Here is a 26,015-nt window from a genome sequence, read left to right as displayed (position 1 = left end):
AACAATATCTGATTTTCGTCTTCCTTTTCTTTCCCCAACTCTCTGGACGAACGATCTGTTAAAAGGATTCGGCTCCGGCCAATGCCAACCAGCCTCAAACAGCATTATTATCTTCTCTCCTCCTGACAGCTATTCATCTTATCTAGCAGAACCACTCTCACACGTTCACACATGCAGACAGTCAGACACCATAGATACATACCTGAGGACGATAATTGCTCGTAGACTGAATGTTATACTCGTGCAATTTTGACTTGGTTCAAGATATAATATTAGATAGGTAGACAGACAAACAGACAAACAGATAGATAGACAGACAGAAGAGTGGAAATGAGGGAGGAGTCAAATAAACAGAGAGAAAGATAGGGAGTTGGAGGAAAATTTTACGGCTAGCTCTATGACGGAGAGGCGGAGATATAAAGACAGGCTAAAGGTGGGAATGTATAACAGACAGATAGATTGATAGACAGACAGACAGACAGACAGATAGATAGATAGACAGACAGACAGATAGATAGATAGATAGATAGATAGATAGATAGATAGATAGATAGATAGCTTTATATGTTTTTATGGAAATAAATTATTTGAATTATTTTCGTTTTTGTTTTTTTTTTTGAGATGGGAAAACTAGAAAACTAAACTAGAAAGATGTCACCAAACTGTAAATAAAGATTATCCGTATATCAGAAATAAAGCAAATATTGTTCTTTCTCCATATTTTCCCCCACTTTTCTTCGTTTTGTTTGTTCTTGTTCTTTTTTCTTTCGCTTTTGTCTTTTGTTTTCTTTTCTTTTTTCGTTTCCGTTGTTATTTATTTATCTATTTATTTTCATCTTCTATACTCCTCGGTAAATTATTCAACTTTGTTTACTGTTCTGTTCGGTGGGTTTGCGACGAAAAATTTACACCCCTGTTGTTCGTCTCAAGTTAAGTAGGTAGTATTAAAATAACTTAGCTACTTACCTTCCACTAATAGCAGTCGCCCGACCGGCTGGCTAGCTATAGCTGCCAAAAATCCCCCTCAAAAACCACCAAATACTTCCAGTTTGGATGAAGTTGAAGTACATTTGGTGATGTGTTTTGAGAGTGACACAAAGATTTGACTGGAACGAAGCGAAGAGATGACCACGGTTGTAACGAATAATTCTGATGGTAGGCCTTACACGATCAAGTCAGAACTGATCTGTGATTAAACAACAGTAACACACAAACACATACATTCGCGCACACACGCATTCAAACAATAATATACACTTGGTCTGATTCCACTCTTAAAAACTGGACATCGTTGTTCTTCTTCATTAGCCCTGCTGCTGCTGTTACTGTTGTTTTTAATGTTGTACATGGTGATGATGACGATGACGATTACAATGATGATAGTCTTGCCGTTGTTGATGCTGATGGTGGTGACGGTAGTGGTACTGAAATATTGTTGCTCTTATCGTTATTGGAAGTTATTATTCTTCGTTAGGTTCCTGTGTGTCTGTCAGACAGTCTACTGCTACTGCCGTTATTTTTCAAGTTAGTGTCGGCTGACTGAGCTAGTTTAATTTAAACGTTAAGTGCGTTTTGTGTGTACGTACGCACGGAGAGCTGACAGCGGTATGGGGGTGACAAAACATCGGTTGCGGCATATAGTGAGGTTGTCCGATAGTTTGTCGTCGTGCAAAATCTATCATCATAAATACATACTCCTTATTACATATGGTTATTACTGTTGGTCGATGAAATAAGTACCAGTTGAGCACAGGGGACTATCTAATCAACTAACTTCTTTTCCAAAATTTCAGGCTTTGTACTTATAGCAGAAAGGATTATTACTATCGATCAATGGATTAATGGGTTGAACTGACGGAATCGTTACCGCAAAATGCTCAGCGACATTTCGTCCGTCTTCATGTTCTTAGTTCAAATGCCGCCGCGGTCGACTTTGCCTTTCATCCTTTCGGTGTCGATAAAATAAGTACCAGTTGAACAGTGGGGTCGTTGTAACCGATTTAACTCCTCCCCCGAAATTACTGGCCTTGTGCAAAACTTTGAAACAATTTAAGGTGGCGAGCTGGCTGAATCATTAGCACGCCGGGCAAAATGCTTAGCTGCATTCCGTCCGCCTTTACGTTCTGAGTTCAAATACCACCGATGTTGACTTTATCTTTCATCCTTTTGGGGACCATAAAATATATACCAGTTCATCACAGGGGTCGATGAAATACACGAACCCATTCCCAGACAAAAAATTCAGGCCTTGTGTCTACAGGGCTCAGGATTTTTATTACTCTCATTATATGGATTAGTGGATGGTAGAATTGTTGGGCCCCCTCGGACACAATTCTTTGCAGTATTTCTGTCGGCCCTTTTTGTTTAGAGTTCAAGCCCATCTGAAGTTAACTTTGTCTTTCTTATTTTAGGCGTAGATAAAATACAGTACTAGTCATGTACTGGGATCGATATAATTATTAAATATCTTCTGTAAATTGCACGTCAGGTTCCTAATGTGAATGTTATCATTTTGTCCAGAAATGCAACGACGAAGGATATGCGTGTGTATTTACTTGTATATACAAACATAAATACATAGATAGATAGATAGATAGATAGATAGATAGATACATACATACATACATACATACATACATACACACACACACACACACACACACATACATACATACATACATACATACATACATACATACATACATACATACATACATACATTAGAAAAACTGAATAGGGGTAGATTTTCTGTGGAAAAATTATCAGAAAAATACAAGGATGAAGGATGTTACGTGTGTGTATATGCTGCATGTATGTAAGTTTATATATATATATATATATATATATATATATATATATATATATATATATATATATGTTGTTGTACTTGGGGATGGTCATATTGCCAGTTTAGCCACATATATATCTCTGTGTGTGTGCGTACATACATACATACATACATTGGAAAAACTGAATAGAGATGGCTTTTCTGTGGAAAAATTATCAGAAAAGCCATCTCTAATCATCTTTTCAACTACATAATACTGAAGCAGACACTTTCTATTTTCAATTATGTAATTATGTATGTATGCACGTATGCATGTATGTATGTATGTATGTATGCATGTATGCATGTATGTATGTATGTATGTACGTTTGTATGTATCTATGTATGTACGTTTGTATGTATGTATGTATGTGTGTATGTATGTATGTATGCATGTATGATGTATGGATTTATGTATGCATGTATGTATGTATGTATGTATGTATGCATGCATGCATGTATGTATTATGTACTTATGTATGTATGTATATATATGTATATATATACATACATACATACATATATATATATATATATATATATATATATATATATATATATATATATAGGCGCAGGGGTGGCTGTGTGGTAAGTAGCTTGCTTACCAATCACATGGTTCCGGGTTCATTCCCACTGCGTGGCACCTTGGGCAAGTGTCTTCTACTATAGCCTCGGGTCGACCAAAGCCTTGTGAGTGGCTTTGGTAGAAAGAAACTGAAAGAAGCCTGTCGTATATATGTATATATATATGTGTGTGTGTGTGTATGTTTGTGTGTCTGTGTTTGTCCCCCCAACATCGCTTGACAACCGATGCTGGTGTCTTTACGTCGCCGTAACTTAGCGGTTCGGCAAAAGAGATCGATAGAATAATTACTAGGCTTACAAAGAATAAGTCCTGGGGTCGATTTGCTCGACTAAAGGCGGTGCTCCAGCATGGCCACAGTCAAATGACTGAAACAAGTAAAAGAGTAAAGAGAGTATGTGTTTGGGTGTATATGTATGTATATATATATATATATATATATACATACATACACACACACGCATATATTTATATATAAAAAAATAAAAGAGTAAATGAATGAAAGAATACATACATACATGTATATATACATACATACATAAATACATGCATACATGCATACATACATACATACATACATACATACATACATATATACATATGTATGTATATGTATAAATATACTTTATTAAAAAATCAGCAGAAATATCACAGAAACTGTTGCTCAGAGTTTCACGTCACCATACATACATACATACATGCATATATTGGAAAAACTGAATAGAGATGGATTTTCTATAGAAGCCATCTTTTCATCTTTTCAACTACATAATACTATACCAGAGACTTTCTATTTTCAATTATGTAATTATGTATGTATGTATGTATGTATGGTGGCATTTGGTGGCTTGGAGTCACGCGTCTGGCGCCAGCGACATATAAATAACAATACAAAGCTGGCTCTTTACAAATCATTTGTCTTAACATCCCTATTGTATTCCTGTGAAACTTGGACCTGTTATGAAAGGCATTTTAAAGTGTTAGAAAGGTTCCACCAAAAATGCCTTCGTCATATTTTAAGAATTAAATGGAATTATTTTACTCCAAACACAGATATCCTTGCATCTGCAGGCATCCCCTCAATTAAAGCCATGATTTTGAGGAACCAATTGAGATGGTGTGGCCATATTGTTCGAATGGCAGATGAACGCATGCCGAAACAGCTGTTTTATGGTGAGCTTGCAGAGGGGAAACGTTATCGGCATAAACCTAAAAAAAGGTTTAAGGATGGCATAAGGACTGCTATGAAGTCAATTGGAATGGCTCCAAAAGATATAGAAGTCCTCGCTTCAGATCAAGTTGGATGGCGAACAAGGGTGTGGAGTGGAGTGAAAGCATTTGAAGAGGCCAGGATGATGCAAGCAGGGCTCAAGAGATATTTAAGGAAAAATGTAAAGACTGAGAAGGTGAATGACAAGGACCAACTTGAATATAGTAATTTCTAAAGGCTGTTCGATTAAATCTAAAAGCAAGCAACCGCCGTACACTCAACTGACAAATATAATATGCAGAAATAGGAACTCTTACCTGTTTCCCCGGATCATATAGTAGATTATAGACAATATTAGTAGATGTATATCTAGTATGTCATCTGACTGAGAAATATTTAATGGATCTATCCCATACTCGAATAGAACCCTATCTAGATGTGGTCTTGACGACATAGATACAGCAATATACACAGCAACCTGTATCAAATATTACTAAATGTAAAAAAAAAAGAAAAGTAATTTCACGCAGAGAAAAAAATTCAAGGCAAAAAATGATTGAGAAAAAATAAAGTAACATTCAGTACACAAGTCAATGAATGGCAGAGATAGAAATTCTTTTCTACTCTAGGCACAAGGCCCGAAATTTGGAGGGAGGGGGTCAGTCGATTAAATCGACCCCAGTACGCAACCGGTACTTAATTTGTCGACCCCGAAAGGATGAAAGGCAAAGTCGACCTCGGCGGAATTTGAACTCAGAACGTAAAGACAGATGAAATACCGCTAAGCATTTCGCCCGGCGTGCTAACGTTTCTTATTTCTTTATTGCCCACAAGGGGCTACACACAGAGGGGACAAACAAGGACAGACAAAGGGATTAAGTCGATTATATCGACTCCAGTACGTAACTGGTACTTATTTAATCGACCCCGAAAGGATGAAAGGCACATTCGACCTCGGCGGAATTTGAACTCAGAACGTAGCGGCAGACGAAATACCACTAAGCATTTCGCCCCGCGTGCTAACGTTTCTGCCAGCTCACCGCCAAGCAGAGAGAAAAGATTACGAGTTCTATGAGAAGAGAAAAGTTACTTAAAAATTACTCAGTACAAGTGAAAAATGCACAAGATTGGAAGAAGTGCTCTAAGGATGGTGAGGCACTGATAAAATAATTTCGGTAAGCTACATGGAAAGGCAAGTGGAATATGATAGATGTGTGTGCACATATTTGCCCATCAGAGATCAAAGAGGAATATGTTGGCAACTCGTTTATTTCACGTTGGTATCATGTGGTGGGTTATATCATTTAACTTTTTTATTCCTTTCCAATACAGATGTTCACCTTCGGAAAGTTCATAATTTTCTCTACATGCCGATAATCTCGTTGCTGTACTCTGCAGCCTCAGTTCAATATGGCTTCGACTGGAGATAAAGGGTATATTTTTTTGTTAATGTTGTTGGTTACATGCTTGATAACGTAATGTTAGTGATTCAATTTTGAGTGCTTTTTGTTGCTGGTATTGTTTAGCCTTAGATCAACCTTGATTCGAGTAAATCTATAATCGGGATCCTCCCATCCTTTTTTTTTTTTACCTATCTATAACTACATAGTCTATGTTTTTATTTAACCCATTACCTGCCATAATTCTATTAACTGGAATTTTTTTTATGAAACTTTGATTTCCAGCATAAAACAGCCTTAGAAACACGCTGGGATGATCAAAATAACATTTTAAATAGAAATAAGCGAGATATTGGGTGAAAAATTAGCAAACCTCATTTGAATATCAGAGAAATATACCTAGTAGATATAGCAAAAAGGTTAGATACGTGTAAATATTGACAGATAATTAGGAAATTTGTAATTTTTAAGTGATCTCATATGAGATCACTGGTAGGTAATGGGTTAAGCATAGGTGTGTGATTTGAGAGAGATTTCGCTCTTATTTCTTGCAAGTTAAGTGACGACGTAGAGACTTCTCCATTAGCAGGGTTTATGTGGTTGTATAATTGGATAGTGTTTGTATTTTGCTTTGTTTTTGTTTGTTTTACTTTTGTTGCTGTTGTTGTTTTGAAAGGCTCTTGTAACCCAGAGAGTAAGTTAGGTATAACATCCTGAAAGTGAAACTATATCGAGTCAACCTGGACTGTCATTATTTTAGGCTCATTGGTATGTACGGTAAGTTGTGAAGTCAGGCATACGAAATCTTTTTCCCTTCTTTTTCCCACTCTTTTCTCTTTTTTCGAATTTGCCGAAGATGACAGCACAACCACGAATGATAGTAGTAGTAGTAGTAGTAGTAGTAGTAGTAGTAGTAGTAGTAGTAGTAGTAGTAGTAGTAGTAGTGGTGGTGGTGGTGGTGGTGGTGCTGGTGCTGGTGCTGGTGCTGGTGATAGTAGTAGTAGTAGTAGTAGTAGTAGTAGTAGTAGTAGTAGTAGTAGTAGTAGTAGTAGTTTTAATGATATTGACCAAGAATTAATTCTGAAGTGGAGAAAAGAGAGGGAACAGATAGCCTGTATCAACTCAAGAGCTTTGATCAAATAATCGTTGATAAGAAGATAGTTGTTGATAGACGTCTACACACTGATGAAGCGGCGCCAAGAAGCTCCTCTATATTAATAAAGATGGGTTCCTGAACAGCTGGGAAGAGCTGTATTAGAGGCGGTGTATGTGTACATAAGCGAATGTCTGTCGAGATGTATTGGTGTATACATGTGCGTGTGGGTGGCCGCGTGTACATTTGTATGTCTAATTGCTGTATGTCTTTGCATGTGTGTGAATATGAGTGTGCGTATTATCGATAAATCTTTGCGATTGTGTATGTATATATGTGAGTCTGTGCATACACACACACACACACACACACACACACACATATACATACATACATGTTGGCACTCCGTCGCTTACGACGTCGAGGGTTCCAGTTGATCCGATCAACGGAACAGCCTGCTCGTGAAATTAACGTGCAAGTGGCTGAGTACTCCACAGACACGTGTACCCTTAACGTAGTTCTCGGGGAAACTCAGTGTGATACAGAGAGTGACAAGGCTGACCCTTTGAATTACAGGTACAACAGAAACAGGAAGTAAGAGTGAGAGTAAGTTGTGGTGAAAGAGTACAGTAGGGTTCGCCACCATCCCCTGCCGGAGCCTCGTGGAGCTTTAGGTGTTTTCGCTCAATAAACACTCACAACGCCCGGTCTGGGAATCGAAACCCGCGATCCTATGACCGCGAGTCCGCTGCGCTAACCACTGGGCCATTGCGCCTCCACATACATACATACATACATACATACATACATACATACATATATACATACATACATATATGGGTACAGGACGTCACCAACAGTAAACAACATGAAATCCGAAAACAAATGAGTTCAATAAGCAAACAACGACAGAAACAAATGGAAAACAGGACAAGTAACACAAGGAACGACCCTTCATCAGCTGTCGGCTGTCTATCTACTCCTCCTTTCGAGCATTGAAAGACAAATGAGGAGTAGATAAACAGCCGACAACTGATGAAGGGTCGTTCTTTATGTTACTTGTCCTGTTTTCAATTTGTTTTTCTCGTTGTTTGTGTATTTAACTCATTTGTTTTCGTATTTCATATTGTTTACTGTCGGTGACGTTCTGTACCCATATATGCATATAGATAGATAGATAGATAGATAGATAGATAGATAGATAGATAGATAGATAGATAAAACTTACTTGGAAGTGGATGCGTGGCGTTCAATCATATAATAATATAAATTATATATATATATATATATACAGTAATTTTTCTGCATTTTCGTGCAGCTGAAGATTGCTCTTCATATTGCATTTAAGGTAATGCTTGCATTACTTAAATAAATTGAAGTAGCATGAAACGTGCGTACTGCAATCACCTTTGAAATCCGTGTTGCTTATTATTTTTTGATTTTAATCACCTATCCTTTTTGGATGCGATATTCGGGTGCCTACGCATAAGTACCATATTCAACCTTGAATCTATATCTAAACCGTCTCTCTCTCTCTCTCTCTATATATATATATATATATATATATAATCATTATTACTATTATTATTATTATTATTATTATTATTATTATTTGATTGAACGCCACACATCCATTTACAAGTAAGTTATCTTTACATATATATATGTAAACAGATACACATATACATATTCACGCTGAATTTACATGCTGCTCGGAGTTTCAAACAAAGCATTCGTTCAAGTTGCCTTGTCGTGAATACTGAAAGAATTTTTACAGGTGGAAAGAATTTTTACAGGTTTCTAGCTCTGGATAGTAGTAAAGGTTTGATGATAAACTTTCGTTTCCTCCATAGTTGCTAGTAGAAATCTAAGGAGATCATTAATACTTACTGTGTGGGCTTCAATTACTCAGGAGCTTAAGAGATACTATGTCCCTGTATACGAATATGGCAAGTAATAAAATTATATGCTGTACTAACTGGGAAAATGTTACGTTTAAGAACCACGATTACAGAACAAATGGCGTGGAATTTCAAGACGTTGGGATCACGGGAAGAGTTCCATCACGAGTGAACTCCTTTTGACCATCAAAAAATTCTATTACACAATAATTATTCGATTAACATGCAGTTTACGGTCGTAAAAACAAAATGAAGTAGATTGTCCTAAAAAAAGTAAATTACTATAGAAACCAGAAGTTGCGACAATGACATCCCAAAATTTCATTTAAAAACTCTAAAGAACTCCCTCATAATGCCGCATCCACGGGTATCTATATTTATAGTACTTTCTTGTGATGTATTAAGTATTAGCTGAGGTACACGGTTCCAGTGTGCTTTACCCTACAACGAACATCACTGAGAAGTGTGACTGTTTTCATCATATATATATAATGACTTTTTAAATGCGGTGCCCCAGCATGGCCACAGCTTATAAGCTGAAACTAGATAAAATGAAAATGAAAATGAATATATGTACGGCTTTCATGCTATATGAAATATATGTACATTCTATACTTTGGTTATGTCACATACATTGTTTACATGAAATCATGAGATGTCACTGTCGTCAATTGCGGTTTTTATCGCAGTTAACTTGCATTATTTTTAGGACAATTTACTTTTACATCTTTACGATCGTAAACTGCATTTCAACTGATTTTTAATCGCCTCTCCTTATTTTTCACTGAAGCTACCCACCAATGAGTGCCATGAATCAGTAACAATTCTATCCGCCCTTTTTTTTCTTTCTTCTTTAATTTTTGCTCTATGACAACTTGAATAACACCTCACGACTAATTCCGAAGTAGATTAATCTCGATTCAGCACTGATCCAGTTGACTTATAATCAAATGCATTCTAACTGAAACTATCCATCAATTCTATGTACATTGCGTCTAGAAATACATTATTGAATGAATGTGTTCTTTTTCTTCAAACTGTAAGAGTGTGATTCGGAGGATATTTAGCCCGTATTTCTGGCAGACGAGTGACCACATAGAGGCTTAAAAGTTTGCTTGTTCAAATGCATGCTACTAGTGTATATGTACATGTATATGTTGCTACAGGTAACCACGCAAACCAATACAACCTGTTCATAGCTGGGCTTTTGGTAACTAAGCCTACAATTCCACCAACTTTAAGGAGGAGAGCAATTTTTTGACACCGGACACGATAAGAAACAAAAACTGTCGAAGAGCGAATTAACTCATGAAATTCAACAGCTATTCTAAAGCGTATATACAAACATGCTCGCATTTATGTGCATTTAGCTGTATATATAAATCCAAATGAGAGCAGGAGACTCTCACTTGAACCTACAGTATTATACTGTGTGTTTTGCCTGTTTTTACTTGTTGCCAGTTTAACGATCCGGATATCATGCATACATGCACGCACACATTCAGCCATTCGACCGCTGCATCTGCTGTAAAGTTACTTCAGCTGAATAGCTGTGCTAACCACTACACCAAAGTGCATTTACAACTTCAACTGTTCAAATTAGAAGACTTAATCTAAGAGGGTATACATACTAGCATCCTTTCAACAAGAGTTTCAGTCGCCACAGTATATATGTATGTGTGTATATATGTATGTGTGTATATATGTATGTGTGTATATATGTATGTATATACGAAAATACGTTTCTATACAACGGGTTTTGATCATATACCTGTTCGATCAGGCTAACATTGGATTAATCGACATTAACAACAGCCACAAATTCAGTTCATCCGATTGTCGGGTAAATAACAGGCACCAGCTCTTATCGTATATTACTTTTAACTACCAGCAGGCTTTGGACAATGTTGTGTTATATACCAAAAGACGCGACAATCAATGTTCTGAGTTCAAATTCCACCTAGGTCGACTTTGTTCATCACTCTTTCGGGGTCGATGAAATAAGTGCCAGATGTGCACTGGGGTCGATGTAATCGAGTAGCCTCTTTCCCCAAACTTTCAGGCCTTGTGCCTATCATAGAAAGGATTATTATTATTATTATTATTATTATTATCACTACTACCTCCACCATAATTACTATGTCTACTACCGCTATTATTCTCATAATTGCCACCACCATCATTGATATTGCTATCAGAACCGTTCGTACAAACACTTTTCTACATCAACAATAATACAGACAGGCATTAAAGTATAAATAAAAACATTAAAATAATTGTTTATATTGCACATATTTGTGTTTTCTTTGAAAGCATTTTTGTGGTAGAACTCAACACCTACTTATTATTTCAGTGAACACTGAGTGTAAGTTTCATAAGGCTAAGCTGTTTGTGGCTACAATATTTTCATAACTTCATAAACATAGTATATTGCACAGAAACATGTCAAAACATACATTGAAAACGAAGACCAAAGAAATATAATTAAGAATAAAGATAAAGACTTAAAAAAAACAACTCTATAAAAAAAATCCCTCCTTCTTTCCCTAATTTTCTGATTATTTTCTCCCAACGCCTAGCACCAAAAGTAGTATTTACAAATTACTGGCTAGTTAAATACATACATACATACATATATACATACTTATATTATATATATATATATATATATATATATATACACATATATATAAATATACACACACATAGATACATATATATAAATATACACACACATAGATACATTTATATAAATATACATACACATAGATACATGGATACGTATGTATGTATATATATACAATCTGCACGTACATTCACGCGCACACACACACACACACACACACACACACACACACACACATACACATATAAGCATATGTAAGGTTCGTCGTGATAAGAGTTATTGCGCCCCAGTTCACACGTCATCTCATATTTATTAGTTCCTTAAGCGACCGAAGTTTACCTCCAGAAAGTGTTCAGAGGTTTTTGTGTGTGGCCTTTGTCTCGCTCTACATCGCTGTTCGCCAAACCGATTTTCTCTCTCCTTCTCTCTACCTCTCTCCCTCTCTCACTTTCTCTCTCTCTCTCTCTCTCTTTCACTTTCACGCAAGCTCTCATTCTTACTCCCTTTTTTCAATAGACATTGGTCAGCATATTAATTTGTTCTTTCTCATGGGGTCCCAATGAAGTACATATTTATATTTGGGAGAATTTACGAAAAAAACAACAACAGACGAGGACAGGTGGTGTAAACAACAAAAGGATGTATTAGTGGTCAGCGACCTATCGTGGTCAGCGATCTATCATGATGCATACATACATACATACATACATACATACATACATACATATTTATATTATTACATTGAATGGCTCGACATTTTTTCCTTTGTGTTTTTTTTCCAGCGATAGCTGGTTAAGGCCATACATACATACATACATACATACATACATGTGTGTGTGTGCGTGTGTATGTGTGTGTGTGCGTGTGTATGTGCGTGTGTGCGCGCGCGCGTGTGTGTTTTAGCAATTATTTACACAAATATACTGAAATTGCTGAATTTTATTGTTGTTGTTGTTGTTGTTGTTGTATGACCCTAAGTCATCCCAGATTAAACAGAATTCGGTAAGATCAGTTAAGGTATCGAGATCTTTGTTTTTTATCTGGAAGTAAGGAAAAAAGAGAAATGGGTACTGTCACTTTGGTTTTGGAGATGCACTGTCATTAGTGTCATCAGATACTATATTTTGATCAAATTAAGTTGGTGTATGAGGAAAGACATTCTAACCTTAATCATCCGATCAATTTTATTTTCAGACATAATGTATTTCGGACTACCAAACATGGGCACCTCTTTCCGAGAAACGGGCTACATGAAAAATTGTTCGTTATCAGGTAAGTCGCACTACTAAAATAATTCAAGGCAATTTTTCGTTAGACATGCCATTCAGAAAGTCCCTTGGGCCACAAACTGGATCAGATACTTCTATAATTTCCTCCATTTTATTAAGACTGTCAGTGTACAGAGGAATAGCAACTGTAGTTTGAGGGAAATTTAGTTATTCCTCGCAAGATGAACGACCATGTAGAAGATCTATAAGGCTCATTGATGCATACCAGCAGTAACACCGCTTTCTGGGTGGTTTTCCACTTTAATCTATTATGTTCGCATGCAGAAAATTTCTGAGATGTACATTTCTGCCAATATGTATACATACATACATACATACATACATACATACATACATGTATACATACATACATACATACATGCATGCATGCATACATACATACATGCATACATACATACATGCATACATACATACATACATACATACATACATGCATGCATACATACATACATACATACATGCATACATACATACATACATACGTGCATACATACATACATACATACATACATACATGCATACATACATACATACATACATGCATACATACATACATACATACATACATGCATACATACATACATATAAGTGTGTGTATATATATATATATATATATATATATATATATATATATATATATATATATATATATATATATATATATATATATATATAATCCCTACACATTTATTTCCTCTCTCCGTTGTTTTCGTTCTCTCACCTTTTTTTCCCTTTCACTTCTTTCTGTCGAAGAGCGTAGGCTCGAAACGTCAAAGACTTTCCCATTCTTTCCAAGCGTCATACTAGTACACCTGCTCGTTGTTCCTTCACCTGCCTTCGTCTTTTGTTTTCTGCAAATTTGAACTATATATACATATGTATATATGTATATATATATAGTTCAGTAGGCGCAGGAATGGTTGTGTGGTAAGTGGTTTTCTTACCAACTGCATGGTTTCAGGTTCAGTCCCACTGTGTGGCACCTTGGGCAAGTGTCTTCTACTATAGTGTCTTCTACTATAGCCTCGGGTCGACCAAAGCCTTGCGAGTGGATTTGGTAGACGGAAACGGAAAGATATATATATATATATATATATATATATATTCTCATAACAGAGTGACTCAAGTTCTGACAGTTTCTTGCTTTATATATATTATATATATATATCAGTTTATACACTCAGACACACACACACACACACACACACACACACACACACACACACACACACACACACACACACACACATACATACACACACACACACACACACACAGTCACCCGTGTATGCAACGAAATAGCTTTCTTTTGAATATCGTTTTCTCATTCGTCATTCATTCGGCATTTCTTTGCAAAGAACGAAATATTAAACTTCAAAAGAAAAAAAAATTGTAATCTTGTTATGATATATAGATATAGTGCAGAAATGAAATATCACAGGTATTATCACAGTATCTCAAAAGAAACCTTTGTAATCTCTTATTTTTAATTAAGATAATTGAATAGAGGAGAGAGAGAGACGTAGCAAGGAAAGGAAGTGAAAGTGACGGTATGCAGCGGGAGAAAGACAAAAAGTTTTAGAGGAAATTACAGAGCAAGGATAATGAACGAAGTTTATTAGAGAGAAAGAAAACACACCGCAGTGAAAGAGAGGAAGACGTTAGAAAACACTAACTTCAATATATTATCCAACGATAAACGCAAATTCAGCTGGGACGGAAAACATTCCAGTGCTTTCATTTTTCATAAGAACGTAGTTAACTTGCTTGTAAGTAACTGTGATATGATAAGTAGACTGAGTAAAACTTCTCAAAAGTATTTTCAAATTATCTCGAAGAAAATTCTGTAATTACTTATTTTCAATGAAAACATTTGAGTAGAGCGCTGTGGAGCAAGAGAGAGAGAGAGAGAGAGAGAGAGAGAGAGAGAGAGAGAGAGAGAGATGTCACAGTATCTAAAAATTAGTTTTGTGATTGATCTCAGTGAATAAAAATTATTTTAAGATTGAATCATGTACTTATCTTTAATTATAAAAGAATTTTAAAAACCTTACTTTGATAAAATATATTAAAATCGGATTTATATAAACTTTCTAGACATTCTAGAGTTAAATAATTGCTTTCTCTTAGTGACGATTACATAATTTCAGTTAAATAACAAACAGCTTTATAATAGATATACTTTTATTATTAGTTTAAATTTGAAATAACTTCAAATCATTCAACGACAACAGACTCCCGTCACAATTATTACTACCATCGCTATGACACACTCTACCACCAGTACCACTATTGATACTACTACGAGAACCACTTGTGCAATAGCATTTAATCTAGCTATTGTTGTTGTTGCTGTTCTTGTTGCGAGATTGCTCCAGTCCAGCCCTCATTAAGCAGATTTATGCTTAGAAGTGTTTCAGCCATGACTGTTCCGTCTTGCTTCAGGTGTAAAGTATCTAGCATTATATTATTCAGTATACTTATTTCCATTTAAAAAAAGACGGTGAGTATGATTTGAAGTAGATCTGGCTGCTATTTCCTGTATGTCAGGCCACGAGGTAGAAGCACTCTCGTTTGCTCGTATAACATTGTGTTCTTGAGCAAAGTATTTAACTGATGTTAACATCCAATGAATTATTTGCAAAGTAGTTTAACATCAATATCTAATTCATTGGTGCTTTTAACACCCTTCAAGCAATTGGATTAGGTTTCCGGTGTAAAGTTATCAAGTTCTCTATTTTTTTTTTTTTCAATGAGTCTGAGAAAGGGTCAAGCTCTACCCTCCATATTCTGACCCAGTACTTTTTAAAGTAGTTTGTGCAGTACTAGAGTGAGGTACACACTCTTGGCAAATATTATTCGGCAGATGTGCAGATATCTTGCGGTGAACATAGAAGTGATACTGCCTACGACTCTCCTTGAATTTTCTGTGTCTCATTCCGCACGAAAAGCATAGCATAAAATACATTTAAAACGTTGCTCCACCAAATGCCACCAGAGCTGGACCACCTCCTTTGCTAGTTTTTAGCTACGCTATTGCAAACATTCTATAACTAAATTTTAAATACCTTTGATCCACCAATTTCTTTATGAAATTCTTCTCTCGACCCAATAACGTTATATTAAAGAAAGTCAAACCAACACAGGAGCCTCTATGCAGTCTCTTGCTTTGCTTGAAATAATAACTAAATCTAGCTCAAATCACATTCTGTCGAAGAATCGAAGGATACAAAATTACGATTTTGTATTCTAAGCCCATCTAGTAAACCAAGAGTACCCGTTTTTTTAATAATTTGTTGATCTGATCATAGACTTACAAAACTTTTATCGATACCCCTATTCCCTAAAATAGCATGATCATCTCGGAGTATAGTGGAATGAGTTCAAAGGAGGGTTTACTCGATGTGTACAATCATAAAACTAATCTGTTACCAACGATAAGCTATTTTGACAAATAAACATTACGTATTGTATTCGAAGATCATTTAAATAAACTATTTATCAGCGAAAATGTACGATATACATGTTCACTTAGATTTTCAATAGTGTAATAAAAAATGAACAACACCGAAAACTATATAAACCGTGTAACAAAAACTATCTTCATTTTATTTTCTTACAAGTTCAAATGCTGTTCACTTAAAACTAGAGAATCAGCCTTTATTGCTGATAAAAATAGATAATTGATTGATATTTATTTATGCAGATATAATCAAGACTTCGAGATTGCAAAATAAGTTTAGTCTACCAATATGCCCTCCTTTATTTTTTAAAATAAAATACCTTTTTCATAATCATGCTTTCATTATATATGATTGGAGACTGAATAACATGTGCAATATGCAAATAGAATTAGTTCATACGAAGACAGGTGTATGAACAACAAGCGCGTCTATTAGTTTGACGCTCGAAAAAGTGAAGACGGAAAAGTTAGATCAGGTAAGTTATACCAGGATGATAAATAGATAAAATATATTTCGTTTTGGGATTTGGTTTGCAAGATTTTTTATGTGATTTCGTGTGTTGAAGCATATTCTGTTGTGTCTGGGGTGAGTCATGAAAATTTTAGGAAAATGAAAATAAGAAATAAGTGGAAATTTTAACGGTGAGTGTGTTAAATTTTAAGGCACAATAAGAAAATGACTCTCCCCAGACACAACAGAAGATAAAATATATTTTGATTAAAATTTACATTCGTAACAAATTAGATATACCTGCTTAACTTCTAGCAACCGCATGTAGCTTTGTTTCTGGTTCGCATATAAAATTTTCCACCAGTCTCAAGAGGTGATACTGTCCACTTTATGAACCACCGTGAAGCACTGACTCAGAGTAACCTTTTTTTTTTACAAGCGTGTGTTATCTAATATACATAATAACGCCACAGCTGATTGATGATGAAGACAATGATGATGATGATGATGATGATGATGATGATGATGATGATGATGATGATATTAAGCTCCAGATAAGTGAACCCTGACCGAGCAGATCTACAATCAAGACTTTCCATCTGTGATCATCCCGTCTTTTAGTTTGTTATTCAGATTTCATTTGCCTAACACCACATTATCCAACAGAATGTCCTTTAATTTTTAGGTCTGGTTGTGAGATTATACGTGTATGTGTGTGTATACGACTGTGTGTGTGTGTGTGTACGAGTGTGTACGAGTGTAGGGGTGGGGTGAGGGTGTCTTTTTGTTTGTTTGTCACCCCACCACGCTTGACAACCGGTGTTGGTTTGTTTACGTCCCCGTAACCTAGCTATTCGGCAAAAGGGGCTGACAGAGTAAGTGCCCGGCTTAGAAGAATAATTACTGGAGTCGATTTGTTCCGCTAAAAACCCTTCAAGGTGATGCCCCAGCATAATCATATCCATACATACATATATACATACATGTATATATATATATATATATATGTCTTTGCGTTTGTCTCTCTGCACCGTTGACGACCGGTGTTAATTTGTTTATGTGCCCATGACATCAGTTTAACAAGAGAGACTAACACGATAAGTACCAGACTTTAAAAAAATAATTTCTGCAGTTGATTTGTTCGACTTCACCTTTCAGGGCGATGCCCCAGAATGGCTGCAGTCCAATGACTGAAACCAGTAAGAGATCCAAGATGAAACTAAATGAAACTTATGTGACAGAGATTTAGCTTGTATTTGCTTATTTTTAGCGAAGGTCAAACGCTGCAAGAAATTAGGTCAAAGACGGTGTTGTTATGAAGCCATAACTGTAACAGATACTTCCGCAACTCTACACAGAATCAAGAGAAGTGAGATACTAGAAGTAATTAAGAAAATATGTAGTGTTCCTGTGACAGTAACGTTGGCGCTGACTAGAAATTTGGACTTAACGTTGGGATTAGTGTCAACAAATCACCAGAGAAACTCGGCAACAGATTTTCTTAATTACTGTATTAGTTTCGTTTCGTTATATTATCAGTTCCATTAATTTGTTTGTTCGCTCGTGTGATGCGAAAATATGAGTATGGGTGTGTGCGTGTGTGTGCGTGTGTGTGCGTGTGTGTGTGTGTGTATGTTGCGCGTGTGTGTGTGTGCGTGCGTGCGCACGCATGCGTGCATGCGTAAGTGTGTATGTTTGACGTATAAAAAGCCTATGTTATCAATGAAAAATTTGGCAAAACGAATCAATATTCATATATAAAGCATATCTTTTGAATGTTATTCGAGTATCCTACAATTTAAGCCACCCACCATGAACTATATATATAAATATATATATGAGGGGGTACCCAAAAGTAACTGGGAACATTCTCTGTGGGACATCCCGTCGTAGTTCAGGCTTCCGCCGCTAGAATCCACTGGATGCAACCCTCAGGCATCAGCCTGCCAACCGACGCCGTCGAGTGACGTCATACTGCCATTTTTTAGATGGCTCAAACGAAGGAACAGCGTGCTTCCGTTAAATTTCGTTTTCTGCTGGGGAAAACTGCGGCTGAAATCGTTGTCGTGCTTCAGACAGCTTACAAAGACGCTGCCATGACAAATGATGCTGCACACTCCACGAGTGGTCTTCAGGCTTTAGGAATGGTCACTTGTCGCTTGAAGACCAATCTCGTTCAGGGTGACCGTTGACCTCCCAAACGAATGAAAACATCATAAAAATTCATTAACTGATCGTGGAGGACCGTCGCCGAACAATTGACGAACTTTTTGACGACTGCTGTTTCCTGGAGCTCCTGCCAACGAATTTTGAGCGAGGAATTACGAATGAAAGAAGTTGCAGCAAAATGCGTGTCGTGAACTGAAAGGACAATCGGAAGTTGATCCGAACCTGTGTTCGAAGGTCATCAATGGTGACGAAAGCTGGTACTACGGAATTTGCAGATGTGGGAGGGGGTGAAGAGAAAAACGACGAAGGCTTTAAAAGGCATCACTTCGCAAGAGTTCCGGCATTGCTTCAAACAGTGGGAAACGCGTTGAGACCGATGGATTCCTTGAAATGGAGAATACTTTGAAGGTGATAAAAACGTAAACAAGTAAAACTAAGTGAATAAAATAATATTGCAAAATTCCGGTTTCTTTTGGGTACCTCCTCTCGCATATTTATATATATATAATAATACAAATGATACATGAGAATATGCATGTATACATACATATATGTACATACCTACATCTACGTGTGTATATAGATGCATATCCGGGTACAGGACATCAAAAAGGAACGGGAACATAAAGACATCACACGGGGGGTATATGAAAAGTTTTGAGCCTAACCTAGAAACGGGACTGCTAGGTAGCTGAAACAATTTTTTCAGGTCACTGCTTAGAATCGAACCCGGAATCTTGGGGTTAGTTGTCCGCACCCTTAACCACTAAGCCATATGCCCGTGGGTAATTATGGAGTGAATTTTGAGGCGTATAAACCTAGTATTTTACTATCCTTCCTTAATACCGGTTCCCATATGCTATTCATATCTTCACTCGGTCTGCTTAGGAGGTTGTTGTGTCCTAGCATATGTGCTGCTTCTTTTGGTTTTCGTATTTTCGTAATAATAGCACGGAAAAATACATTAAGAATGAGAAGCCAGGTTCGAAATTTCCCCAAGACACCTGATGAAGGCTGGAGGGTATATCAGCCGAAACGTTGTGTGAACAACAAACAAGATGAGGACAAATATTCGTCAAATGTAAAATAATGTAAATAATGTACGACAATCAACATCCCTAACAACCAGAAAATCAACAAGCCCATCATCTACACAACAACAGTAATATGATATAACCATACAAGTTTCACCCCTAGCAGAAAGCCAGCAGAATAATATCAAAAAGAGAAAATATTGCTTGAGCTGTCTAAAATAGGGAAATTTCCTACTAATCGCAAACAAAACTATCTTCAAATGGGGGAGCGTATCTCGATTGTGATAGTCCCGGTTGGACTGGGCTATGATCAGAGGTTTAGACTCTGATTTCTAATATAATGTTAAACAGCGTACTATTATAATACAGTTCTATATTTAAGAGATGAGAAATTATGTACTTTATTTACATTATTCACATTATTTACATTTGACGGATGTTTGTCCTCATCTTGTTTGCTGTTAACAAAACGTTTTGGCTGATATACCCTCCAGCCTACATCAGGTGTCTTGGGGAAATTTTGAACCTGGGTTCTCATTCCTAAGATATTTTTCGATGTTGTTGTTGTTGTTGTTGATATTATTATTATTATTATTATTATTATTATTATATTTATTATCATTATTATTATTCAGGTCACTGCTTGGAATCGAACTCGGAATCTTGGAGTTAGTAGCCCGCGCTCTTAACCACTACGCGAGATGACCTGAATAATAATAATAATAATAATAATAATAATAATAATAATAATAATAATAGAGTGAAAATACCTTAGAAAGGAGAACCCAGGTTCGAAGTTTCCACAAAACACCTGATGAAGGCTGGAGGGTATATCAGTCGAAACGTTGTGTTAACAACAAACAAGATGAGGACAAATATCCGTCAAATGTAAATAATGTATATTTGGTCTATTATTCTTTATGCAAATCAAATGAAAACTAATTTGTTCAAGCTTTTTTTACAGATCTATTTCTAGGCATTTTGATAAAAAACATAAATATGAAGAAATAATTAATAGCAGAATAGATTTTTTCACTTTGCCCGGATGGCTGGGGTGCATAAATTGCAACCAGTCTGAAAACCCCTCTTTTTTAGTATTGACATGTATCTTTGCAGATTGCTTCTCTCCGTGTTTAACTGGGTCTCTTTTCTTCCCGTTACCTCGGCGAACTTTTTTGGCGACAGTGCCGGTGAGTTTTTCTCTTCAAAAACGTTTAATTCTCTCGGCGTCACTGCCGCTGAAATTCTTTCTTCGCCTGCTTCAGACACAAATGAGTATGAAAATGGTGCAAGCAAAGAAGTTTCCTTTTCTTTTTCTTTTTTTTTCACAAAATTAGCTTAAAACACCATAAGATATAATAACAATAATTCTCCCGCAGAGGGGAATTTCAACAAGCAGCTTCCAAAAAACAATCAACAGTTTTTTTCAACAAAACAGTAACAACAACTCACCACGGTACTTCAACCAAACAAAACACAGAGAAAACGTAAAACGTACCAACAACAGGAAACTTGGACTGAGAAATTTTATGTGAAAAAAAAAAATGGAAACTTCTTTGCTTGCACCATTTTCATACTCACCTGTGTCTGAAGCAGGTGAAGAAAGAATTTCACTGGCAGTGACACCGAAAGAATTAAATGTTTTTGAAGAGAAAAAATCACCGGCAGTGTCGCCAAAAAAGTTCGCCGAGGTAGCGGGAAGAAAAGAAACCGAATTAAACACGGAGAGAAGCAATCTGCAAAGATACATATCAATACTAAAAAAAGAGGAGTCTGAAATTCAAGTGGCCACTCCGGAAGAAACAACTGACATAGTTCACAAGAGGAGAATCTTGTATAAAAGCTACAACATTGGGAAAAAAAGGATATATAAAACAGAGGAGAAAATTGTGGAAAAATGCCTCAAACCTGGCTCAGCTCGGCCTGGATCTTGGCTTCCTTAGGTAGATCATTGAAATTTACGATAACATCGACTCGGTAGTTCGGGTAAACGGCTTCTTATCGAAGCCATTCAACATCAAACGCTCGGTTCGTCAAGGGTGTCCACTCTCCCTGCTTTTGTATGTGATGGCTCTTGAGCCATTACTGCGAAAATTGAGCGGCATCTCGAGGCAGCTAGGTTGTAGAAAGTCGGTTTCAGCCTATGCGGATGGCATCACCATCATCGTAACCGAATTGGATCACCTACAGAGGGTAGGCAAGGCCATCGTGGTTTACGAAATGGTGGCAGGAGCAAAAGTTAATCTTGAAAAGTCAGTCGGTTAAATTGCTAGGAATTTGATTTGGACCAGACCTCCAAATAAAGAAGAACTGGGCCGAGGTATCGAGCAGGGTGACCCACATAGTCAAGACTTGGTCTTGGCGGCGGCTATCCCTGAAAGGGAGGGCGGAGGTAGCCAATGTGTTCATCGCATCGGTCATAACCTACCGCCTAACCGTCGTTCTTTGCCCTGATTCGTGGTTGATCAAGTTGGAAAGACAGCTCTTCCACTTTTTGTGGAAGGGTTCGAATCCACTTGTGAGACACTCTATTTATATATATATATATATATATATGACAGATTTCTTTCAGTTTCCGTCTACCAAATCTACTGAGATGGGTTTAGTTGAGCTGAGGCAATAGTATGAGGCACTTGCCCCCGAGATGCCACACAGTGGGACCGAACCCGGAACCATGATTCTTACCACACAGCTACGCCTACACCTATATATATATATATATATATATATATATATATATATATATTTATTTTAAATTAAATGCTCACATCTGATAGGCTGCTGAACCAAGGAAGTGTATACAATTTACCGAAGGTATATGTATGTATGAATGGGTGTATGTATAGACATATGCCTTCTGTAAATTGTATACACTTCCTTGGTTCAGCAGCCTATCAGATGTGAATATTCAATTTAAAAAAATGATAAATGAAACATACACGAACAACTTCTTTCTGGATTTTTTATTTGCATTAGTACTTATGATCCAACAAATGCATCTACGAGATCATGCTTCTTCCTAGACATACAAGCCAAATCTCCTTCAAATAACATTGTACCGTCTAAAAACTGGGAAGTGTAGAATGGCTAATGGAGTACAGGTACACTATCAATTTTCCGGCAACTGATGATCCGGCATCTCTCTTAATCCAGATATAATTATGAAAGGTTACTTCAATTTTCCGCTGCTGTTATTGATAACATTTTTGCTACCAAGTTTTCACAACACACATTTATTTATTCATTAGTAACATACCATGGAGGCAATCTAACACCATGTGCTAACCCCCTAAGGATCTCTCTCTCTCTCTCTCTCTCTCTCTCTCTCTCTCTCTCTCTCTCTCTCTCTCTCTCTCTCTCCCTCTCTCTCTCTCTCTCCGGAGCAAGTTAATAGATAACTTACTTCAAATGCAAGGAATATAATGCCCCAGGTCGCTAAAAGAAAGAGTAAATATCTGCCCTTTTCGTTTTAAATATTCGCACCTTCATACTTTTTTAGTGAAGGGTTGGAAGAAGGCTTCCACTTTTATAGCATGTTTCTTAGTGAATAACAAAATGTGTGCTGTGAAGATTTAGTAGAAAACGAGTTATCAATAAGGTGGCAGCAGGCTTCTAGGCATTTACCCTCAATAATTGTTTTCTTTTAATCCGGCAAAACGGATTCATCACCTATCCGAACGAAAAGAAATCTAATTCTAATAACTATTTTGTAAATTCATTTTAGAATTGAATGTAAGAAAAAATCTGCAAGACATTTTTTATGTTTAGCATTAATTTTTTTTTATTCTTGTTGACTAAATTCTAAAGGAGATTTTGTTTCTTTCTTAAAAACCAGCACCACATCTTAAGAATAATTTTTAAATAAATAGAAAAAAGTAACATACACTAGAATGCACATAAACACATTCAAACTTATACACATATGCACGCGCGCGCGTGCACACACACACATACATTAGGAAAAATGGTAGTCAGATTGGGATAAAAACTATTTATTTATCACGTGCTTGGGCTCCTTAGTGGCAAAGTTTGTATGTCACTGAGGAACCCAAGCAGGGTGAAATCACGAGATTAATAAATAGTTTTTGTCCACTTCCTGACTATCTTCTTTTTCTTAATATATAAAATCTGTATACCATTTCAAACAATCTATAATACATATGTGTGTGTATGTGTGTGTGTGTGTGTGCGTGCGTGTATGTGCGTGTGTGTGTGAGCATGTGTGTGTGCGTGTGTGTGTGTGGATACGCACATATGTGAGTAATAATGTATATACATGCTTGTTTATATGCATACATTTATAGGCACATACATATATTACAGTAAAGTTCACGCAAACATACTTGACTTAGTAAGCCAAAAATATTAATTAATTAAAACTGATGAAACTGATTAAATACGGAATGCAACGTGGAGACAACTCTGTACGTGCTTTGGTCTCATTAGACCACCTCAGTGAAGTTTATAGTTAAATCATTATGACAAGGTCTTAGAGGACAAGAGAAATGTATAAGACTTTCGTGAATGAATACTTGGTGGTATTATAACATTAAATAACGGTTGGTTTCGTAGTAAATGTAAATTACTGTGAGAGAGAACTAATGAGTAGGGACTCCAAGCAAAAAAGATCATCGTTATCATACACCTTTAGACAAAATGCCAATGAACAAGTCGTTAACTCAAATATGTTGAACCTGCTTCTTCTTTTCTTCACAGCATGCTTGCTAGTCAAGCTTATAATGTACATCAACATTACTTCCTTAGCAGGTCTTAGACGAGTTACTAAGTAAATATGCATCCTCATTCAAACGTTTGGTGTCAGCTTCAACAACATACGGTTCTAACTTGGTGTCAGGGACATTCCGTCTGCTCACATCGTTTACCTCCCAAAACACTCCCTTTACTCCGTCTTTGCTAAAGTATAAAAAGTGGTAGGGAAAAGGTAGAAAAGCCAACAACATCGTTTACCTCACTCTCTCTCTCTCTCTCTCTCTCTCTCTCTCTCTCTCTCTCTCTCTCTCTCTCTCTCTCTCTCTCTCCCTCTCTCTCACTGACTCACTTGATCTCTCTTTTTCCAGTTTCGCTAACTTCGGTGTTAGCAGTCTCAAATCAATTTCATCGCTTGATTACAGTCACACTTGCGAACGTGTCAGCTTGAAGCAGAAATAATATTTCCTTACGATTTCTGCACATATGTTCCATAAAAGACATTAAGTTGTCGCCCAACGTACTCGGTTTATTTCCAGGACTCCGGACTTGAATGTTAGTGAGAAAAGCATCATATCAATAACAAAAGAAAAAATGTATGAAACCGAGCCAATAAAGTACCCTATGTGCGTGTGTATGCATATATGTATGTATGTGTTTATGTTTGTCATCCACCATCGCTTGACAACCGAAGTTGGTTTCTTTATGCCCCCATAACTTAGCGGTTCAACAAAAGACCGATAGATAGAATAAGAACCAGGCTTAAAAAAAAAGTTCTGGGGTCTATTCGTTCGAGTAAAACCCTTCAAGGCGATGTCCCACTCGCCGCAGTCAAATGACTGAAACAAGTACATTTCTTAAAGACTATTATCCAAACTGTTATTCTTATAAGATGTTTTTGTGTTGTTTAAGAAGAATTTTGCTATCATTGGTACTGTTCCAGATGTTATTCTTATTGTATACATTCTCGTTCTTGATCATGTTATTGTTCTGGTTGCTTGATTTTTCAATATTCTCTTTCTTTCTATTCTTTATTTATTTTTGCATATCTGAATATCTCTCGGTCTAACTATCTAACACAAACATTCTCTCTCTCGCATACCCTCCGTATATAAACATGCATAAAGCAATTAGATAGATAAAGGTGTTCTTACTCATATTGGAACACAGCTCTCTGAGGTACTGACTCCATCTGGCCTAGTTGAGGTGACATGATCTACCAGAACATTGCTTCCATCAAGGAGGCATGCCCTCTTTCAGCT

General features: G+C 36.6%; 1 protein-coding gene across 1 annotated transcript in view; it reads right to left on the bottom strand.

The window, feature by feature from the left end:
* LOC106868706 (bone morphogenetic protein 7) overlaps window positions 1-1,916 on the bottom strand; it is a 152,494-nt gene extending 150,578 nt beyond the window's left edge. The window contains exon 1 of the mRNA XM_014914093.3: window positions 1-1,916. This exon is cut by the window's left edge and continues 898 nt beyond it. Within this exon, the coding sequence (XP_014769579.1) occupies window positions 1-105 (105 nt within the window). The 5' untranslated portion in view covers window positions 106-1,916.
* Between the last annotated feature and the right edge of the window lie 24,099 nt (window positions 1,917-26,015).

This window comes from Octopus bimaculoides, chromosome 5 (genome assembly GCF_046866305.1).
Source record: "Octopus bimaculoides isolate indiv1 chromosome 5, ASM4686630v1, whole genome shotgun sequence".
NCBI lineage: Eukaryota > Metazoa > Mollusca > Cephalopoda > Octopoda > Octopodidae > Octopus > Octopus bimaculoides.
This window is presented reverse-complemented; position numbering and strand designations above follow the sequence as displayed.